Source organism: Salvelinus namaycush, chromosome 40 (assembly GCF_016432855.1).
Source record: "Salvelinus namaycush isolate Seneca chromosome 40, SaNama_1.0, whole genome shotgun sequence".
Lineage (NCBI taxonomy): Eukaryota > Metazoa > Chordata > Actinopteri > Salmoniformes > Salmonidae > Salvelinus > Salvelinus namaycush.
This window is the reverse complement of record NC_052346.1, coordinates 590,327-602,871: the sequence shown is the minus strand read 5'-3', so window position 1 is coordinate 602,871 and position 12,545 is coordinate 590,327. Positions and strand designations below refer to the sequence as shown.

The following is a 12,545-nucleotide window of genomic DNA, read 5'->3' as shown; positions in this document are numbered from 1 at the left end:
CATTTTCCCTTCTGACTCTGGGAATCCTCCAACTGGGATTTTTTTTTAAACCGGGGAACTTTGGGAAAGTTTCTGGAATTTTGCAACCCAACTTGAGATTCTCATAAAACACTAAGGGCAGCATTTTTCATTGTGCAAAGTGCAAAACTTACTATAAAATGTCACTATAATCATCTGTGTGATATAATTTGAAACTTTTCTTCAACAATTTGCAATGTGCATAACAAAGTGATTGTATTGATCAGTTTACTACTCAAGTAAAAAGAAAAAAAAGAAGCCTGCTTATAAAGCACATTGTTCAAGAAACGTTTCAAATTAAATCACTGCGAGATTGAGGTTTATTGTCAGTTTTGCACTTTGAATAATCATTTTGCACTATGGAAGTGTTGCCCTAAGATTCCCATCTCACACTGTTCCTGAGTGGTTAACTACCTGCCCCTTCCCTGCGTTCTCCCAGCGGCATCACATTGGCGACCGCAGTCTGTCACTCTGCAACATGTTCCTGGACGAGATGGCCAAGCAGGCGCGCAACCTCATCACTGACATCTGCACAGAGCAGTGCATGCTCAGTGACCAGGTGAGGGGTCATCGGCATGGAGAACCATGTCCTTGTGGAACAGGGTATATAAGGATGCGTTTGTCACTTTAGCGGTATCTTTTTTCCATAGTGACTTCAGTACAGTGAATGCATATATTTTTAGTATGTGATCCAGAGTAGGAGTGCCGATTCTAGGATCAGGTTTGCCTTTTATAATGAATGGACAGGGGCCATATTGATGTAAGGCCTTATTGACGATATATGACAGTTTCATGGAGTCCTATGTTACCTTCTTATCAAAGTATAGATACAATTATTGCACGTGGATTTTCATTCAGATTAGATTTGATCTCTTTGCAGCTGCTCCCTAAACACTGTGCGAAAACCATCAGTCAGGCAGTGAACAAGAAGTCCAAAAAGCTGACTGGGAAGAAAGGCGAGCCAGAGCGAGAGAAGCCGGGTGTTGAGAGCATGAGGAAGAACAGGCTCCTGGTCACCAAGTGAGTTGTGCCTGCGTGTGTGTGTGTGATGGTGTATGTTAGTAGTTGCTGATGTTCATTTCTATCTTGTTGTGTCTTCCAGCCTGGACAAGCTGCACACGGCGCTGTCAGAGCTGTGCTTCTCCATTAACTACGTGCCCAACATTGTGGTGTGGGAACACACCTTTACCCCCCGCGAATACCTCACCTCCCACCTGGAGATCCGCTTCACCAAGTGAGTCCGCCCACCTACACATAGAATGCCTCCCAAATGGTGCGCTTTTCCCTGTTTAGTGCTCTACTTTTGACCAGGGCCCTAAGTGCCCGATATAGGGTATAGGCTTCCATTTGGGACACAGTATATTTCAACAGCAGTGTTTCCTATCCCTCTGGTCTTCAAGTATTTATGCTGTGTTAGGATATCATACGATACAATAAATACTATGGATATGATACGATATATACAGTTGAAGTCGGAAGTTTACATACACTTAGGTTGGCGTCGTTAACTCGTTTTTCAACCACTCCACAAATTTCTTGTTAACAAACTATAGTTTTGGCAATTCGTTAGGACATCTACTTTATGCATGACACAAGTCATTTTTCCAACAATTGTTTACAGACAGATTATTTCACTTATCATTCACTGTATCACAATTCCAGTGGGTCAGAAGTTTACATACACTAAGTTGACTGTGCCTTTGAATAGCTTGGAACATTCCAGAAAAGTATGTCATGGCTTTAGAAGCTTCTGTTAGGCTAATTGACATCATTTGAGTCAATTGGAGGTGTACCTGTGGATGTATTTCAAGGCCTACCTTCAAACTCATTGCCTCTTTGCTTGATATCATGGGAAAATCAAACGAAATCAGCCAAGACCTCAGAAAATAAATTGTAGACCCCCACAAGTCTGGTTCATCCTTGGGGGCAATTTCCAAATGCCTGAAGGTACCACATTCATCTGTACAAACAATAGTACGCAAGTATAAACACCATGGGGCCTCCCGGGTGGCGCAGTGGTCTACGGCACTGCATCGCAGTGTGCCACCAGAGATTCTGGGTTCGAGCCCAGGCTCTGTCGCAGCCGGCCGCGACCGGGAGGTCCATGGGGCGACGCACAATTGGCCCAGTGTCGTCCGGGTTAGGGAGGGTTTGGCCGGCAGGGATATCCTTTTCTCATCGCACACTAGCGACTCCTGTGGCGGGCCGGGTGAAGTGCACGCTGACCAGGTCGCCAGGTGTACGGTGTTTCCTCCGACACATTGGTGCGGCTGGCTTCCGCGTTGGATGTGCGTTGTGTCAAGAAGCATTGCGGCTAGGTTGGGTTGTGTTTCGGAGGACGCATGGCTCTCGACCTTCGCCTCTCCCGAGTCCGTACGGGAGTTGTAGCGATGAGACAAGACTGTAACTACTACCAATTGGCTACCACGAAATTGGGGAGGGGGAAAAAAATTAAAGAAAAAAAATGTAACATTTAAAAAAAACTTAAAGTATAAACACCGTGGGACCACGCAGCCGTCATACCGCTCAGGAAGGAGACGCGTTCTGTCTCCTAGAGATGAACGTACTTTGGTGCGAAAAGTGCAAATCAATCCCAGAACAACAGCAATGGACCTTGTGAAGATGCTGGAGGAAACAGGTACAATAGTATCTATATCCACAGTAAAACGAGTCCTATATCAACATAACCTGAAAGGCCTCTCAGCAAGGGAGAAGCCACTGCTCCATAAAAAAACTGACTATGGTTTGCAACTGCGCATGGGGACAAGATTGTACTTTTGGGAGAAATGTCCTCTGGTCTGATGAAACAAAAATAGAACTGTTTGGGCATTATGACCATCGTTATGTTTGGAGTAAAAAGAGGGAGGCTTGCAAGCCAAAGAACACCATCCCAACCGTGAAGCACAGGGGTGGCAGAATCATGTATTTGGCTGAGGTGTATGTAAACTTCTGACTTCAACTGTATGATACATTACCATGGATTGAAACAATGTGATCGATAGATACAATGTATAGATCGATCCAAGACTCATGATGCTCCCTCTTCTCTCAGGTCCATTGTGGGGATGACCATGTACAACCAGGCCACGCAAGAGATCGCCAAGCCCTCCGAGCTGCTCACCAGCGTGCGTTCCTACATGACAGTGCTGCAGTCCATCGAGAACTATGTGCAGATTGACATCACGCGGGTGTTCAACAATGTGCTGCTGCAGCAGACCCAGCACCTGGACAGCCATGGGGAGCCCACCATCACCAGCCTCTACACCAACTGGTGAGTCCCACCCAACCAACACACCAGTCCTCAGTTCACATACGTTGGCTTGCGAAAGTATTCACCCCCTTGGCATTTTTCCTATTTTGTTGCCTTACAACCTGGAATGCAAATTTATTTTGGGGGGGGGGTTGTATCATTTGATTTACACAACATGCCTACCATTTTGAAGATGCAAAATATTTTTTATTGTGAAACAAACAAGAAAACTTGAGCATGCATAACTATTCATCCCCCCGAAGGTGATACTTTGCAGATCCACCGTTTGCAGCAATTACAGCTGCAATTCTCTTGGGGTATGTCTCTATAAGCTTGGCACATCTAGCCACTGTGATATTTGTCCAGTCTTCAAGGCAAAACTGCTCCATCTCCTTCAAGTTAGATGGGTTCCGCTGGTGTACAGCAAAGTCATAACACAGATTTTCAATTGGATTGGGGTCTGGGCTTTGACTAGGCCATTCCAAGACATTTAAATGTTTTCCGTTAAACCACTCGAGTGTTGCTTCAGCAGTATGCTTAGGGTCATTGTCCTGCTGGAAGCTGAACCTCTATCCCGGTCTCAAATCTCTGGAAGACTGAAGCAGGTTTTCCTCAAGAATTTCCCTGTATTTAGCACCCTGTATTTAGCACCCATTAGCACCATTCAATTCTGACCAATTTCCCAGTCCCTGCTGATGAAAAACATCCTCACAGCATGATGCTGCCACAGCTTCACTGTGGAGATGGGGTTTTTGGGGTGATGAGAGGTGTTAGGTTTGCGCTAGACATAGCGTTTTCCTTGATGGCCAAAAAGCTACATTTTAGCCTCATCTGACCAGAGTACCTTCTTCCATATGTTTGGTGAGTATCCCACATGCCTTTTGGCGAACACTAAATGTGTTTTCTTATTTTTTTCTTAAAGCAATGTATTTTTTCTGGACACTCTTCCATAAAGCCCAGCTCTGTGGAGTGTATGGAGTGTATCTCCGCTGTGGATCTTTGCAGCTCCTTAAAGGTTATCTTTGGGGTCTTTGTTGCCTCTATGATTAATGCCCTCCTTGCCTGGTCCGTGACTGTTTGTGGACGACACTCTTTTGGCAGGGTTGCTGTGGTGCCATTCTTACCAGTTTTTAATAATGGATTTAATGGTGCTCTGTGGGATGTTAATAATGGATTTAATGGTGCTCTGTGGGATGTTCAAAGTTTCAGATATTTTTTTATAACCCAGCCCTGAACTGTACTTCTCCATAACTTTGTCCCTGACCTATTTGGAGAGCTCCTTGGTCTTCGTGATGCCGCTTGCTTGGTGGTGCCTCTTGCTCAGTGGTGTTGCAGATTATGGGGCCTTTCAGAACAGATATATATGTACTGAGATCATGTGACTGATCATGTGACACTTAGATTGCACACAGGTGGACTTTATTTAACTAATTATGTGACTTCTGAAGGTAATTGTTTGCACCAGCTCTTATTTAAGGGCTTCATAGCAAAGGGGTGAATACATTTGCACGCACCCCTTTTCCGTTTAGAATTTTTGGGGATTTTTTGAAACATGTACATTTTTTTTTGCTTCACCAATTTTGACTATTTTGTGTATGTCCATTACATGAAATCCAAATAAAATCCATTTAAATTACAGGTTGTAATGCAACAAAATAGGAAAAACACCAAGAGGGATTAATACTTTCGCAAGGCACTGTATTATGTCACCTAGGTGATTCCTCACAAAACCAGGACAAAAAAATGTCCAATGAGTAGATGGAGATTTGGGCCGTATGTATTAAGCGTCTCAGAGTAGCAGTGCTTATTTAGGATCACAATGAATAAGGTAACATGGACTGGGGGACCTGATCCTAGATCAGCACTCTTGATAGAATGGATATCTATCGTGTCACCCAGTGAGATTGAGTCTGCTTGTGTGTCCATAGGTATCTGGAGACCTTGCTCCGGCAGGTAAGCAACGGCCACATTGCCTACTTCCCGGCCATGAAGGCCTTTGTCAACCTGCCTACGGAGAACGAGCTCACCTTTAATGCTGAGGAGTACTCAGATATATCCGGTGAGACCATCAGAATAATTTATTAGACATAATAGAGGCTTGCAATACTTTGAGTAGGAATTTGTAGCCTGTCCTGAATAGGATAATGTGACGAGATGGGTATAGTGTATGCTGAGGCTGCTGTATAGTGAATATAGTTTTGTGAATATTCCGCCACTCTAGGACAAGTCATTTTTTGGGGAAAGCATTGCCTTTATCGGGTTAAATATGTGTACATTTTAATCATGGCCACCTACATACTTAAATCTCAAAAGCAATCCCAAAAACATCCCCCTGCTCTCTGTCTTTCCCACAGAGATGAGGTCACTGTCAGAGCTGCTGGGACCCTATGGCATGAAGTTCCTCAGCGAGAGCCTCATGTGGCACATATCCTCCCAGGTGGCAGAACTCAAGGTGTGGTCACTGACTGAACCAGAGGCGTTTGTTTTTATTTTCCTTCTGAGCTTTTTGTACTGATGTTGATGCCCCTGGGCTCTTTATCTCTGAATCTCATTAATAGTACCTCTCCTTTTATTTTGTTCTTTCTGTTTTTTTGTCTGGCACCGTCTTTCTCGCTCTCCCCCTTCCTTCTCACTTCCATAGAAACTGGTGGTGGACAACATGGAAGTTCTGAACCAGATGAGGACCAGCTTTGATAAGCCAGAGCAGATGGCTGCCCTCTTTAAGAAGCTCTCATGTACGTCTCTCTCTTGCCTTGCCCATGTCTTACTCTTGTAGCCCCAAAACAGAAGAAACAGTGTGTTTGTCAGTGTGCTTGTTGCCATATTAAACACATCCTGTATATGGTAATGACTCAAGATGTGCTCGCTAAATGGTTTTCCATCAGATCAGCACTGAGCATTGAACTCTCTTTAGTTATATGTTTTTCATTTTGAAACACTGTTACAGGAGGTTAAAGCCTTGTTTGTGTCCTTGTCTGTGTTCTGTAGCTGTTGACAGCGTCCTGAAGAGGATGACCATCATTGGAGTCATCTTGTCATTCCGATCACTGGCCCAGGAAGCACTCCGCGACGTAAGTCCAGTCACAACACTTATCCTGGCCAATACTGTATCACTGTCACTAACTAGTCCTCTGTATCATCACTGAAGTCCTCTGCTGTATATCTGGGTACAAATAAGATCAAGTCAAAATTGCCAGTAATGTAGCTTGGGTGGTATAGCAGTTAGTGCCACCGCCTACAGCACTTCTATACCAGTGTCGACATGGGTTTGAAAACACACTCTCGTCCTATTATTCCCGACTTTCTCTGTCCAATAAAATGTATACAAATATATAAGATGTGAAAGAAAGATGCCAGTAACTAGATTTAACATGACAACATGCCGGCACTCAAATGTGACCCATTTTTCTGTCCCCTCACCCGTCGTCAGGTGCTGTCCTTCCACATTCCTTTCCTGGTGAGCTCCGTCGAGGATTTCAAGGACCACATTCCCAGAGAGACTGACATGAAGGTAGGAGGCAACGTGTGTATATAGAACCTTTCTCAGTGGGTTACAATGGAGACAACAGTCTAGATCAGTCTTTCCCAAACCTCTCTTGAGTACCCCCTATACAGTTTGACTTATTAGATGTTTTCCAGTATGAGCACACCTGATTCAATTGGTTAACCAATCACCAAGTCCTGCATTAGTTGAATCAGGTGTGCTAGTTCTGGAATACATAAAATAGGTGGAACTGGTGTCCCCTGTGCTGGAGGATAGATTTTGGAAACACTTTTGAAGATGATGATCTGTTGTTTTTCTGGCTGAGTCTATGATTTCCTCTTCCTGTCAGGTGGCCATGAATGTGTATGAGCTGTCGTCTGCAGCAGGCCTGCCCTGTGAGATAGACCCAGCCTTAGTGGTGGCCCTTTCTTCACAGAAATCAGGTGAGCTCCACAACTAGGCCCCTGCAAAAGGGCTGACAGTGTTTGCCAATGGAGATAAACACATTTGAGGAAGATGTTCATTTCATGTGTATGTTCACAGTGTGCAGGTTTCTTATGTGTATCTTCAATTCATTACAAAAGGAAAGCCTGGCCGTACTGAATACTGCTATCTGGAAAAACATAAACATGATTATGGTGTAGTTGGCAGAGCTTTGACATTGTTTTCTAAGAGCTACTGTTTGATTGTCGTCCAGTTATTAACTGTACATAATACCACTGTTTCCAGAAAACATAAGCCCAGAGGAGGAGTATAAGATCGCCTGTCTGCTCATGGTCTTCGTTGCCGTTTCCATGCCAACTCTGGCCAGCAACGTCATGTCTCAATATAGCCCTGCAATCGAAGGTATTTTAATCATTTCTATTTGTCAATGGCTGTTTGGGTAATAGTGGCCATATCTGATTAACCATAGAACCCACCAGGCGCAGATATAGATCTGTCTGAGTACTTTTTAGAACACACGTCTGGGTATTCGGACAGGCCCTATAGGACAGGCCGTATATCCTTAATAGTATGTAGGGATGCACGATTTATCGGTGAACATATCAGAATTGGCCGATATTAGCTAAACATGCCAACAACGGTATCGGCCCGATGTCTAGTTTAACACCGATGTTAAAAACTGATGTCAAAACTGCCGTGCATACCTATATAACGTAGGTACATGACGTAATGACGCCACATAAAATTCTGCCCTACACATGCAACACAGCATTCCTAACCTAGGCCAAAATGTCTGCTGTGTGGATCGAGCAGTCAACAAGTCGAGCAGTCATTTGAAAGAGTAAGAACATTTCAGCGAGATAACTCAAAGGCAAATCCATTAAAGCCAATTGCACAGCCCAATGGGACTCCCAATCACAGCCGGATGTGATACAGCCTGGATTCGAACCAGGGACTGTAGTGACGCCTCTTGCACTGAGATGCAGTGCCTTAGACCGCTGTGTGTGTGTGTGTGAACTATTTAACTGTACTAGAATGCTTAAAAGGCCACTAAAAATGTCAATATTGGTATCAGGTCTTTTGGCAAAGAAAATATTGGATATCGGTATCGTGCAAAAATGTCATACCGGTGCATCACTAGTAGTATGGTTAGTACACAGTGGCCATGTCCGAATACCCTTTCTAAATAGTAAGTACTCTGATCGGGTATGCGGAAATATAATACTTTTTAGTAGGTCTATGTGAAATATTGAACATTTGGTATGCTTTATATGCCAGTATGGTATGCTCATTTCAGCTTTTCAATTTTTTTCTATTGGACAAGAGAAACGTCTTTTCAGACCCACGTGTGTTCGAAAACAGCTGATCATAAGATAAGGAGATATGCGCTTCCAAAATAAATGAATGGCGGGGGGAACAGGCGCGATCGCACATTATGTGATGCTTTCTCAGTATGAATGAGCCTAGTATATTGATATGTGTTGCTTACTGCATATTTTTTATTAAAACGGTATGTTCCATAGTTGTACGTATTATGATTAGTACACAGTATGTAGTTTTAGTAAGTAGTAACCAATTACTATTTGGCTACTACTTTCTTTTGATTTGTATATAACTATAGAGTGATTGAGGTAGCCAAGGTAAACAGTTGAGCAATTGTTGTTGGACTGTGATAACTGAGAAGTAAATGTTTTCTTCAATCTTTCTAAGGACACTGCAACAATATTCACTGTCTGGCGAAAGCTGTCAACCAGATAGCTGCTGCCTTGTTCACCATTCACAAGGGAAGCATTGAAGATCGTCTCAAAGAATTTCTGGCTGTAAGTGCAACATGTCGCTCTTATGCCTATCGACCATATGCAATGAATTGTCAACATTGATATATTATATGCATTTTTCCTTTCCCTCCCTGTGATTTATCACATTGGATTGGTGCATCCATTTTTGTACTTTTACATTCATTATAATTAGCCATTGATTCTTGGATATAACTTTATAAATAAATACCTCATGAGTTTAGTTCAACTTTCTTACCCCATCTAAACCCAAAATGTGAGCTTGTTTTACGTCATTGTTTGTAAGCAAAGTAATTGTAAACAAACACTGTATAGCTTCAGAACATAGTTAAAACTATAATGTTGACCTCATGGAGGGCCAGTCCATGTATCATGGCTCTGTCTATGAATTTGAGAGTGACTACATTTCTCCAGCCCCATCCCTCAGCTGTTGGTCAAAAAAAGTGGCAAGGTGACCGCTTTATTGTTGTTTGAATCCTAGATTCACTTTAACATTACAAATGGATTTGTCACAACTTTTTTTTTTTTTTCACTACTGAGCAGTTTCTGAAATGCAGTGTCTTTGAAAACTTCAAATGTATTTTTAAAATTGATGAGCAACTTTAACATCAATCAGTGTTGCTGCAGACCTTTAATCCTCTGCTGTTTTGGTATTTACAGCTGGCGTCTTCCAGCTTGCTGAAGATCGGCCAGGAGACCGACAAAATGACGACACGAAACAGGGAGTCTGTGTACCTGCTGCTGGACATGGTGAGTATTTGTGCTGATTCTATATATTTGGGATGGCACGATACGGTATGGCACATCACCCAAGGAGATTTCCGAATACTGCAACTGGTGATTTATTTAGCTACTTTTATTATGTGATGTTCGTGGGAAGTAGACCATTATTTAAAACAGCAAATTGCATAAATAATGTCCCATCTATGAATGTCACCCATTATCATTATGCATATGCATGATAAATAAAAGTTCACACCCACACATTTTCTCTGAGCATCTTTTTTATACATACTGTATTTTTTTTATTCATATTTTCTTTTTGAGATAGAAAGTCAGAAATGAGTGGGGATGACAGATAGAGAAATACACAAGGTGCATGTGGGCTTTAAACCCATGCTGTACGGGGCAATGTTTAGTCTGGAGTGCTACAACTAGGTTTCGGCACAAAATACATGTATTTGGTTTGGTTTCAGATTGTCCAAGAGTCTCCATTCCTCACCATGGACCTCCTGGAGTCATGCTTCCCCTACGCGCTACTGAGAAACGCGTACCATGCCGTCTACAAGCAGAGCGTCAGCTCCTCTGCATAAGTCTCCTCTTCAGAACATAAGTCCCTCACATGGGGCATCAAGTGGACCACAGGAGCCTTGCTAACATGAACTGCCATGTGCTCATTTCACTTGGTCTTAAAACTACACTATGAAATTGTGGGATACATTTTTTCTCCTCGTGAAATTGCATTAATGACCTGTCGTTTCCTAAAAGAGTCATACAGTAGTAACCTATGAGTTTTGCTTGATTTAAAAAATATATATATGATTTTACACTACTAAATTCCATTTTTTTATGAGAAGCGTCCGTTTTTCAACATGAGAAAAAGGTGTAATGGAAAAATAACAATCTGATGTTTGGGGGCTGAATTTTAAATATCTTTATTATTAATAATGCGAACATGTTGCCTGTTTATTGACCGGAGCTTTAATGATGAACAGTGATTTTATTTAGGTGGTGGTTCTAGATTTTTATGGGTTATTCTGTGTGTTTTTTTACAGTTTGGTTTTTATATTTGCCAAATTATTGACACAAATGCGTCTAATTTGGTTTGATACTCAACATTGTTGCCGGTAGCTATATAATAAGACGAACAGATGTGTTTGTACAAAGCATAGTATAATTTTTTTACTAACTCATGATGCCTCAGTGTCATTAACTCACCATTGTACCTGCCCATATGGTATGATTAAAATTATTGCATATTTATGGAATGTTTATAAATTGTTCTACCTTAACCAATTTATGTTATACGTTTTTGAAAATTACACTAACTTCCATAACATAAATAAACAATAGGTTATATCAAACTGCTCTGTTAGTCCAAATATAGCAGCATTCAGTTGACGGACCATTGTACCAGAGTGAGTTCCATCCCAACTGTGACACAAACTCTCAACCTTTTGTGCACATCGCTCACCACTCAACGTCAACTGTGCAAACTGACTCCATGAGCAACAGTTGTCTTTCATTTAGTTTTACTAACTTCAAGTTGTTGGGGAGGAGGCTCATCGATGGCCACTCGGATGCTTATCTACCCAGCTAGTTTCACGTCTGACAGACCAGAGGGATATACCACAAAGCAGGATCAACGAGTTAGCCAGCTAAAATTGATAAACAACCTGAAATAACTATTGATTTTCTGGTTCATAGGTGTTTTTGGTTGATGAGTCAGTTAGACCATGTTATGCTTATCTTCTTAAAATATTACATAGCTATTTCAGAATATTCTTGTAAGTTAGCTGGCTAAGTCATTGATCTTACTTTCTAGGACACCCCTCAGACATGTACTAAGAAAGGGAACATCTGATTCATACCCCCAGCTTCAGAAAATATGCAGTCAGAGCAGTGCCACCAACCAAGTCAATCTGAACACCATTGAAAGAGAAACAAGGCCAAATGGTCAAGTCTTTTGACTTAGGAGGGGGGGAATAGTTTTTCCTTCATTATCTGTGAATATTTGTATGTCTTTTTGGATGGATCCCCATTAGCTACTGCCACTCTTCCTGGGGTCCAGCAAAATGAAGGCAGTTATAATTTGTTTTAAATATTACAATACATTTACAACAGATTTCACAACATCTTAAGTGTGTGTGCTCTCTGGCCCCTACTCTGTGTATGTGTGTGTATAATGCGTATGTTATCGTGTGTATGCATGTGTCTGTGCCTCTGTGTTGCTTCACAGTCCCCGCTCTCCCATAAGGTGTATTTGTATCTGTTTTTTAAGTCTAATTTTACTACTTGCATCAGTTACCTGATGTGGAATAGAGTTCCATGTAGTCATGGCTCTATGTAGTACTGTGTGCCTCCCATAGTCTGTTCTGGACTTGGGACTGTGAAGAGACCTATTGTGGCATGTCTTGTGGGGTATGCATGGGTGTCCGAGCTGTCTGCCAGTAGTTCAAACAGACAGCTCGGTGCATTCAACATGTCAATACTTCTCACAAATACAAGTAGTGATGAAGTCAATCTCTCCTCCACTTTGAGCCAAGAGAGATTGACATGCATATTATTAATGTTAGCTCTCTGTGTACTTGCGAGGGCAAGCCGTGCTGCCCTGTTCTGAGCTAATTGCAATTTTCCTTTGTGGCACCTGACCACACGACTGAACACTAGTCCAGGTGCGACAAAACTAGGGCCTGTAGGACCTGCCTTGTTTATAGTGCTGTTAAGAATACGAAGCAACACTTTATTATGGACAGACTTCTCCCCACCTTAGCTACTGTTGTATGAATATGTTATGACCATGACAGTTTGCCGTCCAAGGTTACTCCAAGCA

The 12,545-nt window shown here is 42.2% G+C and overlaps 1 protein-coding gene across 2 annotated transcripts in view; it reads left to right on the top strand.

The window, feature by feature from the left end:
• The window catches only part of LOC120033316 (nck-associated protein 1-like), a 54,849-nt gene extending 43,021 nt beyond the window's left edge, over positions 1-11,828 (top strand). For both annotated transcript variants that reach the window (XM_038979615.1, XM_038979616.1), the window contains 14 exons: positions 458-577; positions 899-1,038; positions 1,121-1,252; positions 3,071-3,289; positions 5,197-5,327; positions 5,623-5,720; positions 5,910-6,003; positions 6,257-6,339; positions 6,699-6,779; positions 7,102-7,195; positions 7,482-7,598; positions 8,907-9,016; positions 9,653-9,742; positions 10,189-11,828. In XM_038979615.1, the coding sequence (XP_038835543.1) occupies positions 458-577; positions 899-1,038; positions 1,121-1,252; positions 3,071-3,289; positions 5,197-5,327; positions 5,623-5,720; positions 5,910-6,003; positions 6,257-6,339; positions 6,699-6,779; positions 7,102-7,195; positions 7,482-7,598; positions 8,907-9,016; positions 9,653-9,742; positions 10,189-10,305 (1,626 nt within the window). In that variant the 3' untranslated portion in view covers positions 10,306-11,828. The remainder of the gene's footprint in view (positions 1-457; positions 578-898; positions 1,039-1,120; positions 1,253-3,070; positions 3,290-5,196; positions 5,328-5,622; positions 5,721-5,909; positions 6,004-6,256; positions 6,340-6,698; positions 6,780-7,101; positions 7,196-7,481; positions 7,599-8,906; positions 9,017-9,652; positions 9,743-10,188) is intronic.
• The last annotated feature ends 717 nt before the right edge of the window (positions 11,829-12,545 follow it).